Below are 18288 nucleotides of genomic sequence, written 5' to 3' on the forward strand. Positions count from 1 at the left end.
CAAGACTTTTTTTCATAAATTTAACCAAATTAAAAAAGATTCTCCAACACAAACAGTGCATCATTTAAGATTAATAGCTGCTTCTTGAAAAAAACAACTCGCCCATCTAAAAAGTTGGATTTAAAAATTAGAGATAATTAAATAATCGCTACCGGAGTTTTCCTAATAACACAGACATTAGAACAAACTGAGTGAAGTTGTATATAAGATCAAGCTGCTGTATCAAAAGGGCAAATGTCACTACATATGTGTCCCTTCTATACATTTCTCTTTACTTTCACTGAAATAATAGCAAAAAATATTGGCTTCATCAACAGCACAGTTGTAGGCTGCTTAGTGAGACAAGAATTGAGAACTGCAGTTTTCCTGTGAAGCAGTTCATGACTCTCAATTCCTCTAGGACACAGTGATTCTCATAAATTGTTTTACAGTGCTAGCTGGAGATTTTTCATGTAAGGAATCTTTAACTACAGAGGAACAGTGAGCATCATGATCTTAGCAATTACAAATGGTTATCAATGCTTTTAAATGAATCTTCCCTTTTAAAACGTTGGATTTTTTAAGCAACTGGAACAATTACAGAATTAGAGAAATGTGATCAAGGGCAAAATCTAATTCTCTCTAATCTAATGACAGCAAGCAGAAAACTACAGAAAGTCTTTGTAGAATTATTTTCTAAGATAACACTCGATGCCCATTTAGTATGCTCGTCTAGTAAGTGAAATAAAATGCAATCACTATCATCTTTAATATGAGACAGCAGAAGTCTAAGTCAACATACTGGATTAATGACACTGACAAATAAAGATATAAAAATAACATTTATATTGAACATTTTATGTTTATAACTATTATTGAAGCAAGACAATGTTCCTTTTCTTTGATTACGTGACCATGATTAAGAAAGTTGTTGGTGTTTTATTTTTTTTTTTTCAAACAGCAATTATTATTACAGTCTACTTGAAATCAATTCACAAGCAGGGATATTATAAAAAATTCATTAAACAAAAATTGGTTTACAATGCAATTTTTTTTATTCTGGCCTAATCATACTAATTAGCAATGAGGACCCAGAAGAAAAATCAGTAATCAAAGCAGAAAGGATGCTATTTCTAACATTCCACAAAGAAAGAAGAAAGAATCAAACCTGCTGCAAAACAATGAAATGTTCTGACTAATGGAATAATGGGTGATGGAACAGGTAGAAATCTGAAAATGCGACAGAAAAGCAGACCTCTTCTTAGAACTAGATGCAGAGTTTGTGCTGACTCCAGGAGGCATGTCGCTATAAAAAGAGTCGGCCTCTCCCGGCTTTTTTACATAATCTCCCTGGGGTATTTGTCTGAAGTGTAATAAACATTGGAGAGTCAGAAAACATGACAGGAACTAGAACGCACACAAACATGCACGAACATTAGTTTAAAAGAAAGAGGTAAGGATAGCAATCCTTGAGAAAACCTGTTAACCACACACAATAAGGCTATTAATAAATAATTCAACCATCTGAGAGAAAACTCCCACACACTTCTGTTATGTGCAGAAAAGTGGATTATGTGGTTTTGGAAAGAGAAAACAAGGAACGTTTCACTGGTTAACTCTGATCACAGTTTTCAAAGTGAACAGTTAGTGATTCTTGAGGCACTGGATAACCAGTCCAGACATTTCAAATAACTCATCATGCTGGTTGCAAAAAGCACCCTCAGGTGCAGCACCGGTACTGAGCCTAAGCTAAATACATGCATCAAAGAGGAGCTCAGGAAAAGTGAATGATTTTTTCCTTCTGAGATAGATGCTCCCCATTTAACTTTTGTAATCATGATTGAATTCAAGAGTAGCAACCTGTTGAGTTGTTTCAATCACAGGAGAATAAAACAGGTTTTTAACTGATTTCTTGTGTATGGGAACTAACACCAGTGTCAGAGATTCTCAGTTACTCCTGATTATCACAGTAGTAGATTCAATCTGCCAAAACACACAAAAGTAATGTAATATTTTATCCTTTCCCAGAACAAGAAGCTCAGTTATGGTGCAAAAAACTATCTGTGCATTAGAAAGCTCTAACCAAGTTATGCAAAGTTTTTGCAGATGGTTTCTCATCGACAGCAGAGAATACCTGCCATGCAAATACTCCAGTTATAGTTCCACCAGGTTTAAAAAGCCTCCCAAGTACAAGTAGTTACTTTGACAGTTGATTATTTCATAATACCAGCATCAGTGTTTACGCAACCTCACTCTTTCCAAGATGTTTTTGCTACAGTCTGCCCCTATTAAGATGCACATTTATCAGGTTGATTCATCACATTCAAATTGTGTCCAACTACAGACCTAAACCAGGACCTCTCCTTAGGAATATCTGGATTTCTAATGCTTCTGAATTATGTTAAGTATACAACTATATGCCACATAAATCCTTAGTGCAATGCAGTACTTTCACACTCCATCTTCTAGCACCTCCCAAGGTTCAATCCTTGTTCCATTTCTCGGCTGGCACATGGGTGTGTTCAGAGTTGGCTCAGTGTGGGCAGCTCTGCTCCCCAGGATTCCTCTAGCAAACTGCTCTCTTGCTACTTCATCAGAAATAACTTCTCCCATGTAGCTGTGCCCTTTAAAGCCACACTATCCCAGCTGGCAGGCTCCTTGCTAATTGGCTCTTCTCACTCCTTTCAGTTTACTTGTTTCAGATGCTTATTAGTACCAGGTATCATCCTCATGTCATGCTCAAAAATATTATAATGTCTTGTTCTCATTGTTATTTCAGGAGCAATCATATTTTTCTTTAAAAAAGGGACAGTCTGGACAGTCTGGTGGGTATCTGTTTTTCCTTTTATTGCACTCTTTGTACTCATCCAAAATTATTCTATTTAGAAGTCAGCCTACAGAACTTCTTCCCATGCATGAAGGAGATTTAATTACTAAATATCTTCCTCATCTTTCAAATGATGGAGCCTTCCATCACTTTCAGAAGCTTCAGCTCATGCTGGCTTCCACTCTTCCTGTTCTCTCAGACACAGCTGCAGGCTGGCTGCACACTCACAGCTTTCTGGCCACAAAGTAATTTCTGGGGGTGAAAATATCTAAGAAGTTACATTCTCTAATATTCCAGTCCAAACATACATGGGGTGGACTCTCTCGCTGTTTCAAGGTTTTGTCTGCTCTGTCCTCAGCCAATACTGAAACATCCACAGTAGAATGACTTGATGGCCATGTCAGTCTCCTTTAATAGATACATCAGTTTCCACTAAGCAGCACCAAACCCTTAAATTCTGCCTTCCTTGTGCTGGGTCCCTTCCCACCAGCCTCTGCATAAGGCTTGCCTTCAAGAGCGTTGCCTTTTACTTGTTACTGTACCTGTGGCATATCTGACCCTATAGCACACAACCAGCACTTGGCAGTGCTTTTCCGCTTCTTACAAATATTTTGAGCCTGGCAGAGAAAGCGCTACACAAAGGGAAATGGAGAACAAGCACAACAGGTAGCAGCAACAAACAAAGCAGCAGCTTGGACCAGAAGGCAATGGTACAGGCAGAAAACAGGGGAATCTGAGAAGTCCTCTTATCTCTTGGGGACTGGGAGAGGAAGGAGCCAACTCCTTCCCACAAGACCCATCTGCCAGGCAGATGCCTAATCAAAGGGAGGTGGTCTTCCAGGAGCCAAACACAAGTCAGTGGGGAAATGGTTTATTTTTGGCCACAGGCTTGAAATGGTGAAAGCTCAGCCCTGTACTGAAGCCAGTACTGTGCTTTAGCTACGAATCAATAGAACAGGGTGAGGGGAAAGAATGGGCTCCTTGTCCACACAGCAATTTAATTGCATTGTATTTTTAACTCCAAAGAAGCTCCAGGAATTAGTCTCTAAAGGCTCCTGAACATCATGTTAATATTAATTATTCAGTTCTTAGCCTCCCAAGAACACTTTCATCTCTAATACCTGATTTTCAGTCTCTTTTATTGGAAATATTCTCCTGTTTTCCTAAATAAAACAGTCTATTGCAGAAGTATAAAAAAACATTATTTTTTCTACTGTATCCAGTGAAATCAGGATTTCAAGCAATGAATTACAGAATACTGATTTCATATATTATTTAAAATATGATTATCCATCTCAATATTTTCTATAGCATGTAAATGAGCAAAAGAGAAGAAAAGCTATTTTCAGAGACTTCTAAGGTACATTCCACTACTTTTGTCACATACCTCTGTCTTCTGTAGTTTCTTTCCATACAAACAGAAGAGAAGAGAAAAGAAGGAGTTTTTAGTATGCAGGTGCACATAGTCAGTAAGACCAAACAAAATGTAAAAAGAAAGGCATTGTATACAGAATGAAATTTTTGCTCAAAATATTTCTACAAAATCAGTTCTGAAATTAGCATATTTACAAATATACTACATCAGAATAAACAAGAAAAATATATTTGTGTTGATGGCTAGTCAGAGCTGAGAGTAAGGTGCCGTTCATGATGGGTTTAAGCCTGTTCACTGTGAAGCTGCTAGTGAGAGGTGCATTCTCATCCTGAATCTCCAAAAATTAATCACAGTGGCTAGAACTTATCTCAAAGTGAGCCCTTAACTTTTAGAGTTAAACTCAAAATAGAAGTCCAGATTTTCAGACACTGCAAGAAGCTCAGGGTGATATAACAAGACAGTATATCCTACTTTTCTACTTGTCTCATCTTCATGGTTTTTATTCCAAATGCTTCTTTCTTTATGTATTTGTGAGCTGCCCTCAGTCTGGCAACCAGCAGGGGCTGTGCCACTTTGTTATTCCAAACCACTGGGGCTGTGCCCCAGCCACAGCACTGACTGCAGCAGAGCCTGCCCTGCCCTCCAAGCACAACAAGGACCTGGGGACAAACAACTTCAAGAGACAGTCTCATCCAAACACAGATGATAAAGTCAGTTCCTTGAATCTTTTTTTACTACAAGCAAAAAACATGAATTCCTCTGTTTTTATAAGAAATTCACAAATTAATTAAAACTGAAAAAGACCAATCAGGCTAATATAATCCATTTTGCCTCTCAGTGAGGGCTGACAGCTTGACACCAGGAGAGAACTTGAGCCTTATTTGCAAATTGCAGATCTTTCCTACCAAAAAAATGTGCTTGAATTAATTTCAGGTTAAGCTGACTAAATATATTCATCTATTTAAGGAAGCCTATGGTTAAATGCTTTGCTGACTGACTGAGAGATAATCTTGCTATATTTACTTCATCCTAAGGAAACATTTATAATTTAATCAGATCATACTCTTGTATTTCTTTTGTCATATACAGTAAAATCGTAATCTGATCATCTTAAAAAAAAAGAAAATAAATTACTAAATGAGAAATAAATTTCAAATTTGGATCAAGCTCTCTAAAACCACATACAAGTGTAAATTGCTTGAAAAATGTTAATATGATTTAAAAAGTTACTATATAAATACTGATGAATTCTGATTTTTTTAGATTTTTTTAATTTTTCTTTTCATAACATAATCAGCTATCAGATGAAATTCACATATTTTTTTAAACTTTATAAAGAAGAAAAAAATGTACTTACTTGTAACCCCAGCCAGTTATTCCTAAAACGAGAGCCAACACCAAAATGGTGCCAGCAACAGCCCCTATTATTATATTTGTGCTAACCATATCTGGAAACACAAGAAAGATGAAAAATATACATGGTTTTAGGAGAAAAATACACAAAACCAGTAAATGCACCATCTTTCAAAAACCAGACTGAACAACTTTCACTAGGCTGATTAATTGTAACCCATGATACACTCCTGAAGCATAGCATGGACATAAAAAGATCACTTGTTAATCAAACTTTGACCTTTGTGTCTGTTTCCATTCACTGAATGCCTGTTCCACAGGAAACCTGTGCCAGGTATGCCAAAACAGTATTATCAATATTAAACTGCTGTAGATTACATCCTTACAACCTGTCCTAGCAAATACATGTTTACCATGGATTAAAAGTGACTACTTGTTTGGTTTTGCTCAGACCTCTTCCATAGCTGAATAAAATAATCAAATGAAGGATTCTGGAAGATATCTCAACACAAGGATTTCTAATGACCAACACTTACAAGCTCATTTTTCCACAACATATCTTTTTTTTTGTATGCAACACTAAAGCTGAATAACAACTTCCTCTCAGTTGGAAGTAAATGTAAAAGTCAAGCATTGTCTTTCCATCTAGATATGGAATGTCCCAATAACCTTTTGCTTGTCCTAATCTATCAATATGCCTAATAAGGCTACTCAGATCATTGGTACAACCATCACCGATACCAGCTCCCAAAGATGCACTCTCTGAGGCTTCATTTACAGTCACTGAGTGCTTCTGCTGTGGGAGGAAGAGAGGGGGACGAGGCTGCTGGTGCTGCAGCATGTTGTGTGCTAACTGAAAGAGTAGGAGACCTAGTTTCGCTTAATGACCTTTCCTCAAATCCAAGCATTTTCAGTTGTTGGTAAAAATTATAACAACATACCTTTATTGATGGCATCTTTATCAAAAAATAGATCATCTTTTATGTGAGAACTGCAGTCATCTCCTCCCCAGAATCGGTCACAGACACACTTTATTTCATTGCTACAAACCTGCAGTCAAAAGTGTAGCTCAGAAAAAAATCAGGTTATTAATCCACTCCTGTAATTAATACTTCAAGTGTAGGTACAGCGATAAAGCCATGATTTTACTGCTCACAAAATTTTGCAAAATAATTTTTAATATATAGCAATTTTTAATTTGTATGTTAGCTATAAATGCATTAAATTTGCTATTATATTTTATATAAATAGACGTAATGTTTATCCAGCACATACTTTAATGTAATCTATACCTAATAGAACCATTTCTAATTGTTTTGGAAGACTGACCTTAATGATTTTTTTATCAAAATACGATGAAGTGCATGATTTCAGATAAATAAGGAAGTTTTCATGCAGTGTACAAGACAAAAGACATTATGAGGGAACAACTCCTTTGATTTCAGTTCAGTCACAGGGCCCTGGACACGGAGTCAAACTGTGTGTGAAGGACAAGGGGACTCGCCAGGGCCACAGCAAAGCCACAGACTGCACAGACCGAGCAGAGGAACCAGCCAAGAGCCACCTCACTGCCCTCTTTTCCAGAGTAAAGAAACTCTCAGCCCACAAAATCCAACAACATCAACAACTTTATGGATCTTCTTGGCTATTTATGCCACAAAGAGGGAATTAAAAAGAAGAGGTCTCTGGAAGAACAGAGACCCAAGTTTCTCAGTTCATAAAACCTTTGTATTTATTCTCCAGCACATGGCCTGAGGAAATATCAATCAACTTAGCAAAAGTGATAGCAAAAACATTGATAAAATTTCTGTAAAAGTAATACATACTGACTGTGACTCATTGTTTAGGCTGCCTTGACTGGAATGCATTATATTTACTTATGTGTCTCCTTCCCTTTTCCTTTACAAAAACTTCTCCAGTGTTATGACTCCTAGAGTCACACTGCTAGCCTCATGAAAGGCCCAGCTGGTAGAGTGCACAAGGCCAGGTACTCAGCAGAACCAGAAAAGGCGAGAAAGAGCGCCAGGACGTACCCCGTGTCCGGAGCAGACGTGGCTGTCGCTGGTGCCGGGGCAGGTGCTGAAGTTGAAGGCCTCGGCAGGCAGGCAGCGGTGGTCCAGGCACACCATGTCCGGCCCGCACGGCGTCCCGTTCTCCACATAGCCCAGGTCCGTGTCCTCGTCCAGCCTCACATGGCCGCCACTGCGACACAAGCAAGAGGCCTTGGAGAGCAGGGCTGTGACTAGATGGGGCTGCTTGAGAAACTGGGCCCTGGTCTGCTGCTTGTGCTTCTGTGCTACACAATGCCCAGCACCAGGTAAGCATCACTATTGGCTCAGTGATCTCACTGGGCCTGACGTGAAACAAACCAAAACAGTGTATCTACATGTAACAAATGTAATCATGAAAACAAGGACTACCTTTCCTGTGAAACAGCTAGAGTTAGATAAAACTCAGTTTACCTGTTTAGAACATCATTTCGTCTTACAGTTGTGTGAAGCTATGAAAACATACCACGCTATAATTAGAATTCAGCTACAATATAGCGATGAATTAGTCTGCCAGTTAACTTTGGCAGTGCAGGCATATATCTAAGTATTTTGGGCACATGAAGTACTTTGCAGATCTAAAAGAATGTAAAATTGCAGGGCCTGAGAACAGCATTACATCTCTACAGGCAAAATCGACTATTGAGGGGACTGTGAAACTGCCCCACAGGCCGTAAATTTTCTGAAGCTTAACAAAACAAAGGTTGAACTGAAATAATGGTTATGTGCTAATAGGAAATAAAATTAATGGAAACACTTTCTCTGCACTTAGGAATGAGAAAGTTTATTTTCTATGCAAGATGGATATTGACTGTTCTGTTTCCAGGATTTCCAATTACCTGCAATTGTAGACTTTTCCATAGTGCAAGATTGATGTTGTGATTTCCCCATCAAGTTCTCCAAGTCTGGGCACGCTGGATATATTGGAGCACAGAAGGTATCCACAAAGCACATCCCTGCATTGAAAGAATAAACAGATACTCATAAAAAATAAAATTCAATGGAAATGGACTATTAAAAATATGATGATTTGCTTGGAAACCTATTTGTTATTCCTTGCTTTTCTGCAAATGACAATAATTCCCATAAATGATGCTATTTCCCAAGAAAATTCTTCTCCTTGAAAGTTAGATTGGGAAAACTAGTTTTATGATCAAAAATTCAAAATTTTTATCAAAAATTCCCTGAGTAATAACAAGCAGGGAGCTGTCAAGAACAAACCACATCATTGATTTAATGATCTATTAAGATACAGTAACTGGTCCATAGAGAAGCAACAGTTCTCTGGTTCTAAATACAATCTCGTAGGACACATATGTAAGAGGAATATCAACACCTAGTTTAATTCTACTGCTGAAGGGACTTCAGTATTCATGTGTGGAGATTTCTGCACTGACAGAATGGTAGGGTCTGATATCTCCCATATTATTAAATATTTTTTATTTTTGAATTTGTAATGGAACAGAAGTAAGGTTACCAAATCTGCATTTAAAAAGTGGGAAAGAACATTAGTTCACCTGTAGGCAGAACTAGAAATCAAATGTCATGACAGAATGGTGAAATCTGAAAAAACTGTTTGATAAGGACTCGTGAAAGCTTCAGAAATTGGCAGAGTTACAGAATCAACTGTATATATGCAGAATGTAAAGAAATGCTTTAGGCAGCAGCTTGCAGGACTATACTTGGAAAGTGTATCATGAATATCATGAAAAGTGAACACAACTTAGCAATGCAATGGCACAGCATAAAAAGTGAACACCACACCAAGGTGTGTGAAACCAAAGGCTCCTCTCCTCTGCACTCCTAATCCTCACTCAGTACTAGGACCACTTTTGGTCCAAGCTCTCCCAAGCTCAGAGGCTGCTCTCTTGTCAGGGATCATCCCTTCTTGGCACCCTGCTCCCTCTGGGATTTCTTGTACAAAGGTCTGCAGAAGAAGACCAGAAGTCTGATCCACAGAGAGCCTTTTTGAGTCTCTTCATGCCAGCTAAATAATTGGATCGGGGTGAGAACCTCATTTTTGTAGCTTTCTAAATGCACCAACTTACTGCTTATTGCACTGTATCCAGGAGTCCTTGTCTCTTCCGCAGTTGCCTTTCTCAGTCCCCTCAATATTCAGCTTCTCATAGCAGTACCTGTCAGCAGCCGTCACTTCTAAAAACAGAAACAGATCTCTTCTAAGATGATGACTTTGAAAAGCCACGTCATGAGAAATGGGGATACACAGTCAGAGCAAGCAGAGCTTCCCAATTTGTGAATTTAAACACCATGATCTGCAGCCAGCCCATGAAACTCTGCACAGTCCTCTTCTAGGTTAAAAGGTTTATGATGGTACCACAGGACTGCTTTTAAATTTTGTTCAGATTGATGAGAGTTTATTGGTCAAAAATGTCCAGAAGCCACTGAAATAAACTAATGAACATGAGTATAGGCTCCATAGATGGTTATTAATGAGAACTAAAGTCTCAGCTTTCAGAACAGACAAATTAATAACAGTAAATTAATCAACACCAGAGAAAGAGCTGGAAAAGAGGTTGAAATGACAAAATGACAGGAGAAGAAAGGGAGAGAAATGCTGCTCTAGATGTTTTCAATAGTTCTCAGTTCCATCTCTCTTCTGTAACTTTTCTTAGCTAAGAGAGTCTTTCAAGCCACACATATTACAACTGACTTAGAAAGAGAAATATTCACTTACTTTCACCCCAGATATATTTACATTGCCGGTCCCTGGTTTTGCATCTTCCTCCAAAGCAAATACCCTACAACGAAAGAAACAAAAGCACCCAGAAAATACTTCAAATTACTTTATTTTCCAAAATATGTATTTCTTTAATATGAAGATTAGTCACACACTTTGTATTGAGGCAAAAAATATGTGATCCTATCTTCTTTTCATTCAAAATATGAATAGCACCCAAAACTCATGAATGTTAGCAGAACTGTCCCAGGTGACTTCCCAAGATCTGAAAACAAAATCTATAAAAAGCAATCTAAAGCAGCAGAAAGAATGTAAAACAAACTGAAGTCCAAATTACCTGTTTGTTATCACATGAATATCCATCCATTTTATGGATATTAGGAGAACACTATAGAAAGAGAAAATAAGTAACAGATCATAGATCAGACAAGCATAAAAGCAAAGTATACAACAAAAGTCATACAAAAAATTATTTCAGTATCATTCTGGTTTTTTCAGCACCAACAGATTTAACACAATTTTTACACACAAAACATTCATAGTGATTTCAATATTACAGGTGGGGTATGTTGTCTCATGAACAGAAGACACAAAAATCACCTGGCTGGAATTTCCTGTGCAGTTCTCTGCAATATCACAATCATTCACTGCTTCTCGACACAAAACTCCTTTAGGTTCAAACTGGAAAAAAAAAGCACAGAAAATTAGTGTCTTGGTTTCTACATATCTTGCCTTAAATGCAATGCTTCCTTACAGTTTTATCTAAAATTTAAAAAGGGAAATATTCACGTGCTGACTGGAGTGGGAAGACTCTCCTTTCCCTGGTGTGTATGCTCCACCCTGCAAGCCATTCACTGGTGCCAGTGGTACCACTCTCTGAGGCACCCCCTCCCAAGGGCAGGGATTGGGGGGCCGAGCAGAGGTCGTCCCTCCTGGGACAGGGGACCCCTGGGAGTGTCCAAACCAATACTGCAGTGTCTGGCAGCATTATCCTACCAGGTCACTGTGCCTTTTGGGGACTATTTTACTCTTCTTTACAGAACAGGCAGAGTCACTCTGATCTTCTCTCTAGGGATGAAGAACACTGCAGAGCTCTACGTATAAAAGCTGTGGTTATTTTAATCCCCCATTGTTGTTGCAGAACAGGAACTATTAATAAATGTACTCAATTCTGTACAGTTTGACACCATTTTCTAAGGGACTGGATATTTAACAATAAAAAGTGTACCAGTGACCTAATACAGACATTTTGCTGAAAGAATTATGTGCTAAGTCTCAAGACCTAGAAAAGAAGGAAGACATCTCATTTGAGGAAATTTTAGTGTTTCTGGTCATGGACATATTACAGACTCCTTACTTTTCCTCAAAGTTTTCTTAAGACTGTGATACCCAGTTTATTTTGCAGGCCTGTGGTGGGGTTTTTTGTGAGTTTTTTTGTTTGTTTGTTGTGGGGTTTTTTTGTGGGGTTTTTTGTTGTTGTTTTTTGTTTTTTGTTTTGGTTTTTTTGGGTTTTTGTTGTGGTGGTTTCGTTTTTTGGGGTTTTTTTGAATCTGCATGCACATACATTTTTCAGGGGACAAGTGCTAACTCCACAGCTGGTGTGAATGAGCACACATCAGTGGAAGAGCTAGACTATGGAAAATGCAGACAGACACAAACATTGTCAGAGACACCACAGGATTCTGGGATGTATAATCACCATGTATTGCTTGCTTCACTCCTGCTTTCAGGCAGGATATTACAGGGGAAGTTAACCCCAAGTTTGGGAACTATTATATACAATCTTTTGAGCTGTCTTGCTAAACATCTCCTAGGGATACCTGTTCTGTAAAATTCTACTTTTCTGTTCACTCACCCTTGCCACTCTGTAAGTAGATAAACCCTTTTCTCATTTGTAAAAAAATAAAACAGGTATACAAAAGTTTTGTTTTGTTTTGATAGTCTTTAATATGGTGCCTATATGACTTGGATTCTTGAGCAAAATTCACCCACAATGGCAATTTGCTGGTTTTTTTTACTATTACATTAAAAAAAGGAATGTGCTTAGGGAAATGTGATCTGTTCCAGCATAATCTGTGCTTTTTCTTTATTCAACATTAGGATGAGCACAAAGTCAAGAATATGGTCCACAATTATTATTAATGATCCTCCTAAGGAAATGAAACCCTCAAATGTGCACAGACAAAGATAAAAATATCACACATAGTACACCACAATTTTAACTACATTAAGACTAATTATCTTTATTACTGAGTACAAACAACTATTTGAAGTCATATTTAGCAGGGCTCCCTTACAGCCACGATCTGGTTAAACCTCCTTTTACTATTTACTGATGTATCAAGAAGAATAACTTACAGTTTACCTAGGGCTTGATTCTCTTTACTCAATGGGATTTCAGTCAGCCCAAACAGAAGGAGACACAGACAGCCAAACTGAAACTGAAGTCAGGTGTCTTTTAGATGAATCCTTCTAAATAATTCTGCTGGCTGTGCTTCTGTGGTTTTTTACTATATCCTTCCCTCAGACACTCTGTGGTATGATTTTCCCATTCAGTCTCATGGGGAAAATCCAGAGCAGCACATATGGCATTGGGAGAGGCACATGGATAAGGATGTGCAGGTTCACAGAATGACAGGATGGTTGGGGTTTGGAGGGACCTTAAAGATCATCTAGTTCCAACACCACTGCCACAGGCAGGAACACCTTCCACTTGCTCAAAGACCCACCCAACCTGGCCTTGATTACTTCAAGGGATGGGGCATCCACAGGTTCTCTAGGCAACTTGTTCCAGTGCCTCACCATTCTCATACAAGGAATGAGAAACAAGGACACCTAATGACACTTTTATGGTTAACTTATCCTTTAAGCAAGGATGCCAAATGAATCTCATAGAACTTCAACCTGATTCAAACTTGTCTGAAACTGGAAAGATTCAATTTACCCCTGCATTTGCTGACAGTCCCTGCCCCAAAAAGCCAAGCCTAAAAGACAGAGTACAGCCTCAGAAAAATCAGATTTCAGCCAGTTTTAAAAAGTAAGCTTTGAGAAGAGTAATCAGAAGGTCTGCAAGGGCAAACACATGTGCTGCAGCTCCTGCAGCCAGCTGGATGCATTCCCAGCAGGCTGCTGCAGTGAAGGTCACTGCCTTACCCGGCACTTGCGGCAGCAGAGCCCGTTGCTGCACTGGGAGCCCGCGGTCAGGGTGCAGGTATTGCAGCACTCCCCTCCTTCGCTGGCACACTCCTGAGGAACACACACACACAACAGAATACATGGGAAAAGCACATGAACCTCGAGCTCTTATCACTTCTTATCTTAGCACACTATTCAAATGAATTTTTATTCATTCTTTTAGGCTCCTAGAGGCAGAAAAAGGCATGTACTTATGGGGCATGAAACTGCTGCTTCCTGTGCAAGATAGAAAATAATTTTTCTAACTTCATTCAACCATTAAATACTAACACTTTAGCATTGACCAGTGTTTCTGTTTAGGAAAATGCTTTCTTTCATGCCTTTGAAGGTCTGATTCTGCACAGGCAGCTATTACTATGAATCCTTGGGCATACGACCTTCACCCTGCTTGTCTTCCTCTAATTATCATTAACAGCAGCAATGTGCAGTACCAACTCTTGGACAAATCTAGTTGCTAATTTAAAGTACATGGCACTTACCGCTATTGTCCCACAGTCACATTCCTCTCCATCTTCCACAAAGCCATTGCCACATTCTGGAGGATCCAGAAGCTACATGCAAATTCAGAAATCAAAGGACATGTCTCTTTTAAGGGAATCATTGTCATATTTGCTCTGTGCAACATGGTTTTTAAGCTAGCACTCCAAATGCATTAACAGAAAATGAGGGAGACACAGACGGACAAAAGTGAAGCATACAGAGAATGAACACTCCTGAAAATTAATACAGCAATGCTGCTGAGTCACATGGTAACTTCTGTGCTTAGGTGTCAGCTTTAGAGTAAATTCAGTTTGAGCAAAAGTTACAATGAAAAACAAAAGGTGTGACAACAAAGGAAAAAAAAATTAAAGACATGACAATTTCAGTATCTTCACAGCTGTTGCAATTGCTGTTGTTCTGGAGTTCAAGTAGCAAGGGCTGAAAGGTTAAAGCCTGCACTGTAAGTTCAGAAGTAATACCCATAAAAAGTGGTTCCTGTATGTGGCTCAGAAGTGCTTGGGAAGGAGAGAGGCTAGGATTCTTTGTCAGTTTTTGTTGCATTTGGATTTTTTTTTCCTTTTTCCTCTACCACAGTTGGGAACTTTCCGTAGTTATCTGTAAGTATGTATCACAGGCAGATGTGCCCAGAAAGTATTGGCGATGAGGCTTCCTCCCTTTCCTTTCAGCCTTTCTGCTGGACTGTAACTCAAAAGATCAAAACCTGTGTATTTGTATGCCATAACCTCTTCTAAGGGACACTTAAATTCTGTTCTTTCCAGTTTAATTTTTTCTATCTTCCTAAAACTTTTAAAGGTAGTTCTTCCAAAATAAAACATTTTTTCCCTTTGGCCATAAGAAAACATAATAGTAGCTTTCATTACGTAAATAAGAAGGCATTTAAATGTGTCACCAGACTAAAATTTGCAAATCATCCTTCAAGTTCTCCAATGAAACTAGGACCATTCTAAAAATCACTCTGCTCCTAAGCCATCTGCACAAGTACATCATACATGCTGTAGAGCATTTCTCACCGGCTGCTGCCTTTCTGCCAGGAGCCCACAGGATGGAGCAACACCCCACGTACTTCACTGTGCCACAAACCACAGCCTGGCACAGGCTGATGTGCTATTATTAGATCCCCTATTGAAATGGAAATTTGACTGCAGCATGCAGTGCATATGTAGAATTTAACATAAAATGTATGCAAGCCTTTAGAATTATTAAAGAGTTCTTAAAACTGCTTGTTTCCTATGTATTTTTCCAGACATCTTAACTTCTTCAATATCTCTTGGTGTGCTTCACAACAGAGACAAAGGGACAGCAGTAACAGAGAAAAATATTGCCTTGAAATATTGGGCCAATTTGCTGCAGTACATAGGGACAGCTAAAAACTAAATTGAAGAAAAAAACCCAAACATTAAAAGCAAATTGGATAGCCTTTCCCAAAAGTCATAGCATTCATCCATTCATTTGAAAAGAGCATATGTTCAATCTGCTCCAGCAGCCATTGATGTCATTTTTGCAATTCGATGTAATTTTTGATCTAAGAGTGGAGCATTGCCAAACAGTGCACCTTGTCACATCAACTTTCCTTTATCTCATAAAGCATGAAAAACAAAAACAAGTTTGTGTCTCACCACCTTGCTAGGGAACACTTCTTTGACAGCTTTGTTAATTAGACAGACATCCATTGACAAAACCTTTAAACCAACCCAAACCACAATGCACAAAAGAGACTAAATCACCCTGGCTTCCACATCTAACTCACATTTCTGTACGCCATCAAAAAAAAACTCCTAAAGTGCTGCCAAACTAAATTGAAAGGAGAGTAACTGGGCTTTTTCCCAACTGACAGATGTGTAAATGAACACAATCACTAAAATAAAACCAAGTAAGACACATTACAAACAATGCACTCAGCAAGTAAACAAATCTACCAGTACTTCTCTCCACCTTTAATGAGATGGAAAAAAGCAAACTTATAAAACTCAGGTACATTTTAAACATGAAATTTTACATCTTATTGATGAATTACAGTGCTTTCTCTCCACTTTTAATAATATAATCTTTCCTCAAAAGAGACCTTTAAGAGATAAGCAGGCTCAGCTTCTTCAGATTTGATGTTTTCCCTTCTTTAACTTTTATTGAGATTCTGTGGTTGTCAGAAGATGCACTTTTTCTCATGTTCACCAGAAGGAACATGCATCACTCCTGAATTGACTCACTTTTCTTTTACATCTGTGACCACTTCAGTTACCAGATAAGTCTTTTTTCCACATTGGACTGTCTTTCTGCCTTAGCCTCTTCCCTTTGCTTGTTGAAAGACAGCCATTAAATACAGGTTAACATTAATTATATATAGAAGAGTCAAGATCATTATCCTGCTTGCTTTACATTTAACACATGCTTCAGTAAATGAAGCAGGAATATACTGAAACACTGCTGCAAATCCTCCATTGCAGATCTGTTGTAAATACAAAACTGTATTGTATTTACAATACTCAGAACAAATTGTGTGAGGAATGATTCTCGATCAGAACTATCAAAACTACAGTTGTTTTTTTCCAACATTATAATTTTCATTTTTCTTGGTTTCATCAAAATTAGCAACAGAGTAGAAATAATATTCAACATTATTGTAATGCTTACTTTGGTTGGTTTATTGAAAAGACAGGCTCCACCTCCATTGTTTAAAAATTCATGATACTCTTCAATATCACACTCAGAGAATTTGCTCGGAAGATAGTACCTAATAGAAAAAGGTAGAAGAATTACTTTCTCTAGTGCTTTTTACGCTGTATTTTCTTTTTTCAAAACAGAAGAAATATAATGTTACACTTTAGAAAAAGAATGAAAACATGCTGTTCTGAATCAGAGTGACTATCTATTTTTAAGTCTATCTAGTTTGAACATCCTTCCAACCCAGTAAATAAGGAAAATCCTTCGTTCCAGTAAATAAGGAAATTTTAACAATGACACAGGGCTCATGGAGTGTGAGAGGTCTAGATCATTTCACTAAGATTTTACATCACAAACAGCACAAATCTGATTGCAGTGTGTAGTTTGCACAAGCATGACTTGTTCCACTAACAGGCCTGATGTCAGAAATACATTTTTCCTCCCATAAAAACTGCAGGAGAAAAAGATTATAGTTTGTTTCTGTCTTAGAGGAAATAGTTCCCCCGACCCACAGAATTTTCATATGATAGAGTTAGGCCAGTTTAAGCATGCTGCTAACAAGCACCACCTAACACCTTTCAGTTTCCCTCTGTCATGTGTCCCACTCGGTACATTTCAATTGAGTACAGAGTGCCCTTGAGACACAGTGCCCCACCTAATAACAATGTGATGCAGAAAATCTTTGCATGGATCCTTTCCACAGGGAAATAACTTTTCCCAAGGCAACTGCAGTGATCTTTATATTCAGGTCCATAGTCATGAAAGTACTTATGCTTCAAGGAGATTTGGGAGTCTCAAGGGATTTCCTCTATCAGCTACCACTGGATATAAAAATATTAGCCAAAGTGCTATCCTGCAGTGCTGGAACAGATAGCTTCCAAACCATAATTGGCTTTTTCCATCTGTAATGTTCAAGAATTAGGTCTAAACACTACAGAGGTTGTGGACTTCACCAAAGTTCAGCAATAAGTTAGGTAAATAAAAGGCTTTTTCATGTACCAAATTATTTGAAAGGTTTGAACATCAGATAATGAATTTAAAGGCCCTAACATGGCCTTTTATAAGAATCAAAAATGTTTCGCAGACTGGCTTACTAAAAATCAGAAAAATCCTTCCAAGCATGTTTTCAGGTATAGTAAGGTGAAAAGGGCACACATTCACACTTTCAAAGAGGTTTGAATGAGATATACTTCTTTGCTCAAAATTTTTCTGACTGCAAAGCTATTGAGAAAATTTGTGGATCTATTCAAAATTAATTAAAAACTGAGCCCTGTCTATATCTTAAACTAGAATACAATGTAATTCATATCTAAAACTAGACTATAATGTAATTCATATGCATGATAAAAGACAGGCCTGTAATAAAAAGTGTTAGGGTCAGAATATACTTGAGAAAGCATCAAATTCATCCAGCAGCAAGAATTTGCTGATTCAGAAGTCATAATGTTAAAATCTCTCCAGTGACATAATACATGGGTATGAACACACTCAGCCTCCAGTGGGGGCAGTTTTTCTAACAATATCACACAAACTGGGCAATAAAAATGATAGAGATAGATGAAAGATTCCAATGAAAACACTGAAAATGAGACATACCTCAGAAATTTGCTTATAGGATTTCAAGAATTAGGGTGTGTCATTGTTTCCACAACTC

General features: G+C 38.1%; 1 protein-coding gene across 1 annotated transcript in view; it reads right to left on the minus strand.

The window, feature by feature from the left end:
- Nucleotides 1-18288, minus strand: part of ADAM22 (ADAM metallopeptidase domain 22) — a 127096-nt gene that overhangs the window by 16915 nt on the left and 91893 nt on the right. The window contains exons 15-27 of the mRNA XM_063412686.1: nucleotides 16605-16704; nucleotides 13955-14026; nucleotides 13434-13526; nucleotides 10881-10961; nucleotides 10618-10668; nucleotides 10278-10341; nucleotides 9631-9736; nucleotides 8422-8538; nucleotides 7568-7736; nucleotides 6476-6584; nucleotides 5539-5629; nucleotides 4194-4211; nucleotides 1148-1342 (exon numbers count right to left, since the gene is read on the minus strand). Coding sequence (XP_063268756.1) covers nucleotides 1148-1342; nucleotides 4194-4211; nucleotides 5539-5629; nucleotides 6476-6584; nucleotides 7568-7736; nucleotides 8422-8538; nucleotides 9631-9736; nucleotides 10278-10341; nucleotides 10618-10668; nucleotides 10881-10961; nucleotides 13434-13526; nucleotides 13955-14026; nucleotides 16605-16704 — 1266 coding nt within the window. The remainder of the gene's footprint in view (nucleotides 1-1147; nucleotides 1343-4193; nucleotides 4212-5538; nucleotides 5630-6475; nucleotides 6585-7567; nucleotides 7737-8421; nucleotides 8539-9630; nucleotides 9737-10277; nucleotides 10342-10617; nucleotides 10669-10880; nucleotides 10962-13433; nucleotides 13527-13954; nucleotides 14027-16604; nucleotides 16705-18288) is intronic.

Source organism: Prinia subflava, chromosome 1, assembly GCF_021018805.1.
Source record: "Prinia subflava isolate CZ2003 ecotype Zambia chromosome 1, Cam_Psub_1.2, whole genome shotgun sequence".
Lineage (NCBI taxonomy): Eukaryota > Metazoa > Chordata > Aves > Passeriformes > Cisticolidae > Prinia > Prinia subflava.